Genomic DNA, 12518 nt, shown 5'->3' with positions numbered 1-12518 from the left:
AAAAACAATGACCACGCGTTGGTAGCACATCCCATTCACACAAAATCATTCAGGGCCGGAGTCGAGATAGTATAATCCATGAGGTCTCGGTCCGACTGTTTTCAAGTACGGGTCGAGTCGAAACTAATTTTGTATAAACCACTGTTCACAGTGGGACAAGAAACCCAAGGCTTCCAGTCGTACGTGTAGCCTGCCTATCTGGGCTTTGGTCAGCAGCAACAAAAGACGCCATGTCGCGGTAAATTCTGAAGCGGGTAGGATTGTGGCACGATCCGAGCCGTAGCCACGGAAATCCCGGGTTAGCTTTTTGACCCGATGGTGAAAGCAACAGAGAACGGTCAAAAACTAGGTTATCACGGATTTGGCAGTTGCAAACCTTGCAAGCAGGAGCCGAAGCATTTGTCTTGTTAACTCAGGCACGAGTACATAGCCAATTACGAGCAACAAAGTAGGAAATCGTAGGTCTCGTCAAACAGCCCAACTCCAACACGGGCCAGAATACAAGTGCCGTGGAATAATGGTAGTCAAGGACTTAATATTCACTATGCCGAGAAATGCTATCTATCCTGAGGGGCGGGGGTGAGCTTTGGTTGTGCATAAGTATATACGATCAAGTACCTAGGTACGGGAGAATTCACTCTTCCTTTTCTCCTCTTCACCTCCTCCCCCCTTAAGTTGTCTCGGCAGCAGTGTACTCGGCAGCATCCATATAGAGGTCGATCAGACAGCCGGCACTCCAGGCCTGGGTAGGACTGGAGTCGCCGCAGTACTCGCCGTTCTTCTGTGTCAGCTCCTGGAGGCCGGCCCAGGGGCTGGCCTGGATCATCTCCTTGCAGCCCTGCAGGCGGCGGGTGACTTGCTGGAAGGCTTCAACGCGGCCCTCTTTGCTGTCCTTGCGACGGATCAAGTCAAACTTGAGAAGAGCACGGAGGAAGAAACCCGTGGGCCAGAGCCACTCGGGGGCCCTGGTGGTAATTGCGACCCTTGGAAGTGGCAAAGTCGTCGCTGTCTTCGCTGTTGATGTAGTACGGGCGGTAGTTCAAGTCGGCCGGGTCCAGTGTCGCCATTCCCGTCGGGCCGCGGAGGGCCTTGTCTGCCATGATGAGAGCGCTCATCGCGTGGTTCGGGTCAAACAGCTCTGGTGCGACGGTCATGGCAATTGCGAAGTTGGGCCGCAGCTGGTAATCCTCGTACTCTTTACCGGAGCGGTACAGATCTTTGTATATTCCTCGGCGGTTCACAATGCTCGAGTTGACAGCATATTTGCTATCGTCGGAAGCATCCTTGGGAACATAGTAGCTATACTCAAACTTGGACTTGAGCAGGTCGGCCCATTCAGCGTACGTTATCTCAGCGCCGTCAGACTTCTTGACACCGTGGTACTTGAACTTGCCGTCCGAGTTGAGCTTGGCGAGCCACCTCAAGGTGCTGTACAGAAGACCGGTGATCTCGATGGCGGCACCATCTCTTGGCGTGCCGGGTACGCCCTTGGAGCCGGCACGCTCACTCTCGCCCATCTTGTCCATCCACGTACCGCAGTTGTGCTGGTTGCCGCCAAAGATGATGCCGTTGGACCAGTCGACATTGATCTCGATGTTGAAACCCTCGTCTTTCATCTGGGAGTCGATACTGGGCCCGGCGTTGGCTTCGCGGAACTTCATTCCCGTTGCGTGGCGCTGCATGGCCTCCTGGATAACGTCTTCGATGATGCTCTCCTGTGAGTAGGCGCGCGCGTCATCTGAAGGGAACCACGTGTCATCATACGGCAAGAAGCGGCGCTTGACCTTCCGCTTCAAGAAGTCGATTCCGTTGGGTGCAAATCGAGTGTATTCCTGGATGCACTGTAGGAAGAACCAGACCGAGTCCCGGCTGTTGTATCGAGGAAGGTTGCCGCTGCTTAGCAGGTTTGGGATCATGCCATGTTTCAAGACACTGGCAAATGCAAATATGTGCTCAGCAGCTTCTTCGTAGCGCCCTGTGCCCAAGTACAACCCTCTCAGGGAGATGAACACATCACGCCCCCAGCAACGAGCCCATTCAACAGCGAAATGGGGCAGGCCGGCTGCCAGAGATGGGACAAGTTTGGAGGGCCATAGCGAGCCAGAGTTGACCAAACCTGTCTGTTGGATGCTAACCATACCAAGACTCTGCAAGAACCACTGCCCGTTTCGTGTGTCTTCGTTCATCAACTCCATCGATCTTCCCCAGGCTGCCTTGTAGGCTGTTTGCATCACCAGGCCGAAGTAACGCGGCAGCAGGAAGCTGGGGATGCCACGGATTGCATCAAAACGCTCCTTGAGCCACGCTGCTGGCTTTCCAAGTCTCGCAAACTCTGGTTTTTGACTGGCTCTCTCCAACCGCCCGACTGTATAGTCCAAGACCCATTGGCCGTCGCGGAGATTCTGGCAGAGAGGGTGAGCGAGGTTGTTGTCCTTGATGACATCCTTGAGTATACTCCACCATCCTTGCAAGCCCGCATATACGAGCTTACCGTGTCCGGGGATGTCGTAGACACCATCTTTCCCATCGCTGCTGTCGCGCTCCTCAGCATCGCACCGGTAGAGTAAGAAGTTCAGATCCACCACATCCAGCTCAGACATGGCTGTAGTGCCTCCAGAGGTGACATAGGTATCTAAACCGGCAGAGTGCTCAGCTGACGGGATCCAAGTTTCGAATAGGGCAATGGAACCTGGAGGGAATTTGTCGCGAACAGTAATGATGGTCTCGTCACTCTTAACTTCCATGCGGATTCCAGGGACATCGACGACGCGACTGGGAAGGCCACGGAGGTACTTCTTGTCATCATTGGCAGCCTTCTTGGCCTCGTCGCTCTGGTCAACTTCCAGCATCCAGCTTCCGAGGTGCCGAGCCTTGGTACCACCCAGGTGAACAGGGTTGAAAGCTCCGTTTCCGTTACCATAGCCGGGGTATGCCGTGTGGGCGATGAGGAAATAGCCCTTTCGGAATTGAGGGTGAACTCTGTGCACCGTGATATATTGATCCTCATGGTGGATGTGAGTCTCATCGTATCCATCCATGCCCATCAGAGTGTGGATTTGGTTCAGCAATTTCTTGACTCCAGCAATGCCACCAGTGCCTCCTCCGACCTTCACTTCCTTGTCGGATGACTCCGACGTGTACTGCCGTGTCTCATTGACTAGGTCTACCAGCTTCGGGTATATCTCGTCGTATCCCATCACACTGCCTGATGCGCTCGAGCACATGCAGACCAGGGCTGCGTTGGGCAAAGTATCCCGGGCGTCTCGCTTCTGGGCCGGTACCTCATTGTCATGCGTGCAGTCCATGAATAGAGCCTGAACTGGAGACGGCTTGATGCGCCTGATAACTTCGCGAGTCGGTTCCAGACCACTTGTATCCGGGCTCATGGGTGGGCTGCCAGGATTCTGCGAGCCGCCTTTTGTTATTTCATCCAACTCGAAGCTTCCAATCGGACGGCCGCCGTGGCGGTGCACAAGCCTGCTCATCTCGCCGGTGCTCCAGGATTGCATCGCTTCTCTGATCAGAGCGCTAATACCCAATCTTTTGACGAATAGGTAGTCCATCTCCTCACTTCCGGTAAACAGCTCTGCCACGACGTATAAATTGGGTCTGACCCGACGTGCTTCGTCAAGAATGTGTTCCGCGACATGGATGGGCGTGGAGTGGCAGTTGTCAATGCGGAAACCAGCAAAATACTTCGCCATCATGCGGGCATACTTTGTCATGAATTCCCAGAGCCAGGGGCTGTCTTGTGGTCCGTTACCATAGCGAAGCTTGACACAGTCGCCCCAAACGATCACTTCACGACGGAGGTACACGCGAGACTGGGGGCCCGCATTGTCGATAAGGGCATTGCCCGCCCATACCCAGCCGTTGTTGGCCAAAACGAGGTCTTTTTTGTCGTGTTTTGCCGTGATGTCGTTCTGCGGCAGTCGAGTGAAATATGTCTCGATGAGCGGGTTCTCTTCGGTGACTGCTCCTACTTTGGGTCCATGGTCGTCGATACGCATGTACTTGGTACGGTTGAACACTTGGTCAAGTATTTCGGCCAGTTCCTCGTCGTATTCCTCGTAGAATGGCACATTCACGGCATCGAGTATCTCCGCCAACTTGGAGCGAATGGTTGCTTCATCGGCTTCAACTCGATACTTCCCAAACAGAACAGTGACTATGGCCGCCGCGGCTTTGGGGTCGACTCGTCTTCTGAATCGCTCGCCAAGCCGGTCATTACCGAGCAACCCGTTCTGGACGATGTAGGCTGCTTGATCTTTCAAGCTCGCTTGCTTCAGGTTTTCGACATCGCCGGAGGTCTGGCCAGCAGCCCAGGACGCAATGGCCGCGTCAACGTCCCGGTCCACATCTATCGCGTAGTATTCCCAAAGGCGAATTTCCGCAATGACATGCTTCTTGACGCCTTCCATGACTTTTACCAGGTCGTCCACCGTCGCAAATTCCTTTGGATATCCGAGCTCCTCCAATTTGGAACCAAACTCGAGCAGCTTTGTATCCAGGAGATAAGCAGACTCGAGCCATGGCGCAGTAGTAAGATTGTAGCCGGCCTCGGGATGCTCCATCAGCCACTGGCTGTTGTGAGCAGTGTGGTTGAGGACGATATCTGTCAGACTTAGCAGCGAGTGGTTCTTTTCCAAACTGCTGATCATCTTCTGTACATCATCCTCCCCGTTTGGAAAGCAATCGGGATCCCAGCCGAGCTGATCGAAAAGACTGTACGGGGAGTTGGACTTCCCGCGCACTTGTAGAGGGGTGAAATGTATCATGTTATAACCCCTGTTGCTGATTCCACGAAGATGCCTCTCCCAGTCCGTTGGGTATTTGCCCATGAACTTGCTTATGACAGAGAATATAGAGAGGGCGGGCAGCGGCAACGGCCTGCCCTCCAACGACAGTCGAGGGGCTACATCGATGTAGTACAGAGGCGTCTGCTTCTTCTCGGTCTTGGTCAACTTGTCCGACCCCAGATCCTCGGACAGGTCGGGCAGTTCGGCATAAGTCACGTAGAAGGCAAATGCGCCGGCATCGTATATTGGAATGGAGATCTCGATGGTTCGGTTGAAGTCGGGAACCAGCCTACAAAAGTCAGTGTTTCCGGTCTGAAGCTCGTTCTAGGTCAAAGTCACATACTTGAACTCCCTGAAGGCATCCCTGTGGAATTCCGAGCCATGCTCCGGTATGTTGACCCACAGGCTTCCTTGTCGGCATATCGACGAGGTTCCTTCAATGGTAAAGCGCACCGTGATGGGCTCACTGGATCTTGTGGCCAGGTATATGTATTCACCAGGAACATCGGGAGCACCGTTGTCCTTGAGAGGCAAGAGGTAGACCTCGTTCGAGGTGACGGTCCGAGGGATCATATTGGCTGGTATATGCTCTAACACACCAGCTCTTGCTGTAGGCTTAGCGAACCATCAACTAGGCAACGTAGGTCGCGCAGGTAAGTGCGGAATATGATATTGTATTAGGCTCGCGGTAATACACGTAGCGATATAGGCGAGATAGGAGAAACCAGGTGCCAGGTTTCAGCCCAATTAGAGCAGCTGTCGTGGTTTGCTAGAGGTGATTGCCCATTAACAGAGGAGAAGGTAAGATGCTCGAGGGAAGAGGGAGAGAAAGAGAGAGAAAGGTGAGAAGTAGGGAGAATGAGAGCTACAGGAAGACGTTGTGGAATTCCCAAGAGCAAGATCGGGACTGAAATCGTTCTATGTAAAGTCTGCAGGTGAAAGTAGGCTAAACTGGCTACGTACGGCAGGTACTCTCATGTGTACAATGTAGCTATCGATATGTGGTGCATGTGAGATACTTTGGTAGCCCCCGTCCAGCAGCAGCAAGGTGCGTCAATATGCAGCCAAGCAAGTGGGAAGCAACAGGCGAGCACGACGATGGGGGAACGGTTTCTGGCAAGAAACGCTAAACTAGTAGTAGGCAAAGAGAATGACGGGGGGGAGTCTGTATTAAAAAATTATACAGTAAAAAAAAGAGTAAAGAATCGTCCGACGAGCTATCGTGAGATTGAACGTACCGAATGGATCCTAGCGAACAGTCCAAAATGCAGCAGGAATCCCAAGCAGAGGCCAATGGCAAAGCAAGATGGCTGGAGCTAGCATGCAATGGCAACGCGGTTGCAGTCTGCCCTCATCCACATACTTGCTATCATGGAGTGACATGTCCCACTCCCACTCGCCTGCCTTGGGTACTGTCTCCTCCCCTTCGTCCCCCTCGTCCCCTCGTTTTCTGCCCTTTTCCCAACAGTGGCTCCGGCACTGATTACGAACCAATAATACAAGGACAACAATCATATTGCTAATGATCGTGGGTGATGTGTAACTGGGTAATTCTTGAATGCTAAGTACATACCAACATACGGTGCAGTACAATCAAAGCTCGTCCCAGAAAACTCCTCAAGTCTCTTGCTCCAAGCTCCAAGCTCCAGTGCTCCAGTGCTCCACGCGGGGCAGCCTGGAGTCGAGTTTCAGCGCCCCCTGTCAACTTTGGGGGAGCAACTGCTGTCCCGCCCGCCATAGTGACGTCACAGATATTAATTCAGCGGATGCAGAGTCTCAGACTCTCACTGCTTGCCAGCCGGGTTGCCATCCTCATCATGGCTTAACCTAGCTACCTCCTGCACCTACCTGCACCTACCTGCTCTAGCTCTCCACGTAGCGACGTAGCGCCTTCTATGGACGGACTGTAGATTACCTAGCCCCGGGCACTATTTGATGACAAGCTCCGGGACTCATGGGTGTTCCTGAATATCAGTGCCAGGACAAACCAGAAAACTTGGTTTTGTGCCTAGCCCAATTGAAAAAGCACATGGCGCCAGCAAGTTCTCCCTTGCCTCACAAGCATCCAGGCTTGGCACTCGAAGCGAGTCAATGATATGTTGCTCCCGTAAGATACTTACTTACACAAGGGGCAGACAGGGAGCCCATCCTAGTGCATATGCGATGGCTGCCTGCTCAAGTCGTATGCAGAAGCGCAAGTACGAAGTCGAAGGGACTGTGAGTTCTTGCGCACCGCGATCACGATCGTCGACCTTCTGGGGGCGCAGGGAACATACTCCGAACAGGTCGGGTGTGGAGTTTGCGTCGTCGGAAATCCACAACGGATAGACTCCACTGGCACTACACCCAACAGTTAGTAGAATTGCATCGCAATGGCTATGTGAGAAACATGGGCAACGGGCTCAGAGCGTCTAGTGCGGAATGCGAGCTATTTGTTTGGCTGTAGGGCGACGGGGGTATCGCGCTTTGGCGGGTTCTAGACCTCTCACTACTCGTATCCTCGAACGAAGAAGAAGAAAAAAACAGGAAAGAAAAAACTCAGTAGCACGCTATTCAAAACCGCCCAGGAGATGTCGAGATTGCAAATTACGGCTTCAAGCATCACGGTTGATCCAGATGCGTATACCAATGGAAACCCGAGTCAGCCTGGTTCTATTGGCAATGTTCGAGTATACAATAGACCCAATGGCCAAGAATCAATCGGGTTTCTGAGGTAGATCACCCCCCAGTCCAGAGATCGAAGAAATATATCAGACACGCGGGCAACATCAGCCATGCGATTCTTTACCCCATGGGATAGTCATGGGCACTCCAGAAGCCCTCCCCACCGAGCTCCACCATCTCCATGCCAACATTCCATCATCACTTTGACTTATCTCTCCAGCGCCAAACTTACCGTCCAGCTTGGAGCTCGGCACGCTTTCGCAGAGGCGTCTTCATGCCCCCAGAGCGTGGGTAGCATCCAATCGAGAACGCACCCGAGGCCTCTGAGCTCGTCAACGCCCAGTCTGCATTTGGTTGTTGGAGGGCCATTCTGAATTCGATGTACGGCCAAGCCACCACGTTCCTTGAGAAACGTGAGCCCGGTGGTCCCCAGGACACGGTCCCCCCTATGTATAGTAAATTTGGTCGCGCGCTCGGAAGACGTGCATGGTGCATTTTTTTCATGGCTGATCAAGCCCTCATTGATGGAAGACCGTGCTGTCTAGCTCACACACACACACAGGCCGTATCGGAGCCCCTGGGTCCAGCCTTAGAACCCGTAGTTTTGAGGAGTTCCGCCCTGGCCAGCACCAGCACCGGCTTCGTGGTCCCGTGTCAGATCACTGTGTATGACGCCAGGGGGATCTTCCTTGAATAAAACCTGGGGGCAAACCAGCTCCTCCTCGAGTTTTACCACCTGGGGTTTTGGTGGCCATCCCTCATACCGGAAAAGCTCTTGCCGTCGTGCCCAGCTTGATGAAATGAGGAATTTGCTCAACTCCGGGTGCCAGCAAGATGCCCTGGTGAGTCATCAGTCGTGATAAGCGGAACGCTATCAACAATGACACGACGGTGCTCGTGGTCGGTATCGTGAGCGTGAGCGGCTACCTTGAGTGGGACGGGCTCGGTGCACACTTGGCCCACGCAGGTGATGTCAAGAATACCAGCATCAGATTTCTTGGTCTTGCCCATCCGCCCCAGGAAAGCTCGGTGATTGCGTTGGAAAGGGGCAGGCGGTAAGATGGTTGGTGCAAGTGGTTGTAATACCGCCTTTCCGCAAAGCATATCGTGCATCGGAAGCACCGCCGCATTAATCGGCCGGTGATCAGCGAGTGTCGAGTCTCATGGGGGTCTATCTGGCTTGTGCCAAGTTGAAAGAGTTGCTTAGCTTAAACAGGGGCCGGAGACTGAGGTGCTGATATACTACCTACCACCTCGGCGAGCAGACCTCCGGACTCATCCGACGGAGCCTGCAGTGGGCTGAGCATACTTGGTTGAATGATGTTCCCGCTGTGTGACGATAATGGCGATACCCCTTCATTACTCCGACGTGGAAGGACAAGGCATGAAAGTTTATTTTCCAACCAAGCAGAAAATGGTGGAGGAACACATGGCGTCTCCCAGGCTGCCGTGGTCCCAGAGCCCAGGGTAAAGGCGATGGGCCTCGAGACAGGCCTTGGTAAGTAAGGCATCTCCCTCGCCTGGACACTTGTCCCGTCCAATACGGCAATAAGAATAAAGCGGGCGTATACAATCAACTTCACATTCATAAAGTACTGTCGGAAACACCATGATGTCTTCCTCCAGATGGTCGGTGCCCTGAGATGGATCCAACATCCCACCTATACTAGCAATTTCGTCGAGATTCGCCCAGTAGAGCTGGATGCAATGTCATATGCACACTTCGATACAAGGGGGCTGCAGGCATTGACTCCAGATGGCCAACATGATACGACGCATTTCGCTACTAGTATTCTCTGCCAAGACAAGGCCGCGCATAAGGGGTTGGTGAACCAAAGACTGACCGTGGGATTTCTTTGAAGACGTTAGGAGAGAGCACTGCGTTCCTTCCGGGAGCATCCAGGCTGTGGAAAAGGCGGGAAAGCTCTAGCACCAGCTGTGGTTCCCTCAAGATCCTGCGATCTTGGGCGTCAGAAGCGCCGCATCGGCGGTGAGCTCGGCTAGGGGTAATTCTCAAGCAGGAAATGCACCGCAGAGCCAACTTCTTATCATCTATTGCATCCCCTATGCGCATGATGGCCGTGCCACCCACCCATCCATCTGAGCCGGGGAACCTGAGGTCTCATCAGGTCTAACCTCATATCTGAGAAGGACGATGTGCAAAAACGCCTAGTAGGATGATGCAGGCGTACCGTACGCCGCATTCACTTGGGTTGACCGACCAGCATGAAAATCATCAGTGGTTGGATCGTCAAAAGCAGCGTTGCATCTTGCAGGTTGGTGGGTCGATATTTTCTTTGCAGAGTCACTCGCAGTACCTCCGACTCACGCGGATCCGTCTGCATGATGAGGGCACCGAGACCCAAAATCTTCATGGTCATGAGTACATCTTCGAGCAAATCTTCACTTGTACCGCCGGTTTGGGGGAGGTGTCCGTCTATCACAGGTAAGACCTAGGACGTGTACTCTGGGCTTGAGCGTATAGGAGGAGGGTTTGTTCTGTATCTCGACCAACATCTGGGACCATGTTGCCATCCACAATCCAGAGTAGTAGTCTGAACTCCCCGGCTAGCGATGCAGCTTCCCGCGGTCTCCTTGGTCAACAAAGGGATGTTGATTACACATGTTTGCCGAGCATCCGCGCGCTTGATGGCGCATCTCCAGCTGCAGCACCCGAGACACGAACCTTGGATTCTGTCGTACAACCACCTGCTGTTACAGTCTCACTCTCAGGTAGATCACAGCTTGAGAGGGTGGTGGTCCAGTGATAACACTATAAATCCACCCAATAGCGACTATGTGTTAGCCCAGACGGAGGTGCAGGCCGCGATGCTTCTAATACAGGGACCCCTGAGCCTTCGCACATGAGGGCTGATACCGGAATGCGCCTGGCTAGTAGGATGGATCCATTCAGCTGAGGGATCATGGCCGGTCTGAAAGATACCACAAGGTTTCAACACGGCTAGTCAAGCGATATCCCTGGTTATTGGCTAGCAAACAACGAACGAACCTCCATATGACCCGTACACCACCATCTCCCGCTCAATACGGCCAATGCTTCAACCCACTGTTCTATAGACTCCGAAGTATTCCAAGGCATCGTCGTAACACAGGTATAGGTTGTCAGTCTTATTGCAGATCGACTCGTCAGTCTCGTAGCCGGAAGCATGGTGCATGGATCTTCGGTTTGCCTTGCTTTCCTCCTTGCGGCGGCGGTTGGGCATGATAGCGGTGGTTCAAACTCCCTTGGAGGCTGCAAGATATGATGACCGCATCTAGCTGAAGGACTTGGGGCATGTCAGCCGGAAATGACCGCTTGCATGGTGCCATGTTGCACGCAAGCGATGCAGCGATCAGCGGCATCAGTTTCCCACAAGGGTAGTTGCGGAGAGTTTTTCTGACCACCACGACAACAGCCACATGGCATTCCATGTTTTGATGTCAGCGGGCGCCGTGGTGCTTCTCGAGGCGACACTGCCGAAGGGTCAAGAAAGCCACCAACTGCCAAGCCGGGGTACGATGGCGGCATATGGAGCAATCACAGCAACCACTAAGCGCAGATTAATTGCAAGCTGGAAATTGGAAGGATCTGAGGGCATGCAAGCCAGCGAATCCGAGCAAGGCAGATGGCGCTTGAGAACCGAGGGGGTGGGAAGGAAGCAGATGGGATTGGGAGTGAGCAAGGGGGCAGGGAGGCTTGCTCGGTTGCATGCGACCAACGGGCAAGGTAAGATTCTCGAAGTCTTCTGCGACGTGGCATCGAGGGCAATCAATGAATGGGCGGGCAGGGCTCAGCCCGTCAGTCTGCAGGTGTGTCTCTTTGCTTGTTCGTGGGAATCCTGCTGGCTCGATTGAAACGGGGGCCTGGGGCCTGGAGCCCGGCCGGCGCTCCCACGATGCATATTCGCAGTCCGGGGAGCCGCGCAGGTGTTGGCGCTGCGTATCGGACGTAGCAAGCGGCGGGCGTTGTTTGGCGGAGCAGGCGTGGCCAGCATCCAGGCACTTGCTCCAAGCCCGTCTCGACCAACGGGAGCGACAAAGTGCACCGCCCCAAGACACGATCTCTTGTGTCAAGTGACGCGCGCGCTCTGAATCTCTGGATCGGGGAGAGAAAACCGGAGCAGGCGCCGGAAATGGGCCCGCACCTGGACCTAATAATAGGCAAGAAATAGGGAAGAAGAAATATACTAGCGACGAGGACGCCGGCCAGCCTCTCTCTGGCGGTGCTGTAGACCAATTGCAAACGAAGCAAAACACCACCCCGCCAACCCGCCCATTCTATTCCTGGGGCCCAGCCGCGCGCTGACTGAAGCAGATGGGGGACCTACTGTATGGGCATTGGAAACAGATCTGGAAGAAGTATCGTGGGCTTAAATTGAAACCTGAGCCTGGAGCCGAGAGCCAAGGCGACGATGAGTTGCATAAATGACCGTTGGTCCCGCTGTCAGTGGGAACGAACAGGAGAGAGTATAGTACAACCTCGTCCCGTCTTCAGCCAGTTGTTGCCTCACTGCCTACCTCCCAGGTACCTGCCTACCCTCCCCTCCTCCCTCTCGGCCTTGGCAGCACTCGTACATACTCGCCCGACTCCAACTCACGAAGCCAATTGCCCATCCTGGGATCATCCTGTCTCTGCGGCTGAGCCTACTGCATAGATCTTCAGCTACCCAGTCAGCTTGTTGATCAGCCAGAGCCCGTGAGACAGCGACACCAGTCTTTGCATCGACGGCCGACTGTCAGCGCCAACTTGTGTAACCTGCGTGCGTACACATCACTTTGCAACTTGCAGGTCAGTGATCCTTCGAGTGTCTCCTGCCTTACCTACCGACAAGTCCCATGGCCGGCAGCCAATGGCGATGCAGCGTGGACAGAGGAACATTGGTGCTAAGAATAGCGGTAGCGCCCTCTCTGTTTCCTCCCCCCTTGAGCCTTGGCTGCTCGAGTCTGGGAGTGGAGTGCGGGAACGCCGGCGAATCAGACGCCGGAATCTGCCAGTGTCTACAGTGGTCTAGGTACCTTCAGAAGCCTAGTGCATCGGTTCACCAGTCCGAATAC

General features: G+C 54.0%; 3 protein-coding genes across 3 annotated transcripts; all 3 read right to left on the bottom strand.

Moving 5' to 3' along the window:
- Nucleotides 1–670: 670 nt before the first annotated feature.
- PG997_004148 (glycogen debranching enzyme) lies at nucleotides 671–5372 on the bottom strand (the record flags this gene model as incomplete). Its single annotated transcript, XM_066808463.1, has 3 exons — nucleotides 671–983; nucleotides 1030–5088; nucleotides 5143–5372. The coding sequence occupies 3 exons, from the start codon at nucleotides 5370–5372 to the stop codon at nucleotides 671–673; spliced, it is 4602 nt and encodes a 1533-aa protein (XP_066672081.1).
- Nucleotides 5373–6919: 1547 nt separating this feature from the next.
- On the bottom strand, nucleotides 6920–7832 carry PG997_004147 (uncharacterized protein; the record flags this gene model as incomplete). Its single annotated transcript, XM_066808462.1, has 2 exons — nucleotides 6920–7139; nucleotides 7696–7832. 2 exons carry the CDS (start codon nucleotides 7830–7832, stop codon nucleotides 6920–6922), a joined length of 357 nt encoding a protein of 118 aa, XP_066672080.1.
- A 220-nt stretch (nucleotides 7833–8052) lies between these two features.
- Nucleotides 8053–8567, bottom strand: PG997_004146 (uncharacterized protein; the record flags this gene model as incomplete). The annotated part of the gene is made up of 2 exons (XM_066808461.1): nucleotides 8053–8280; nucleotides 8334–8567. The coding sequence occupies 2 exons, from the start codon at nucleotides 8565–8567 to the stop codon at nucleotides 8053–8055; spliced, it is 462 nt and encodes a 153-aa protein (XP_066672079.1).
- Between the last annotated feature and the right edge of the window lie 3951 nt (nucleotides 8568–12518).

The sequence above is a fragment of the Apiospora hydei genome, assembly GCF_038363865.1.
Source record: "Apiospora hydei strain CBS 114990 chromosome Unknown utg000004l_segment0_segment0, whole genome shotgun sequence".
Classification (NCBI taxonomy): Eukaryota; Fungi; Ascomycota; class Sordariomycetes; order Amphisphaeriales; family Apiosporaceae; genus Apiospora; species Apiospora hydei.
The sequence above is the reverse complement of the archived record's forward strand: the minus strand, read 5'-3'. Positions and strand labels throughout refer to the sequence as shown.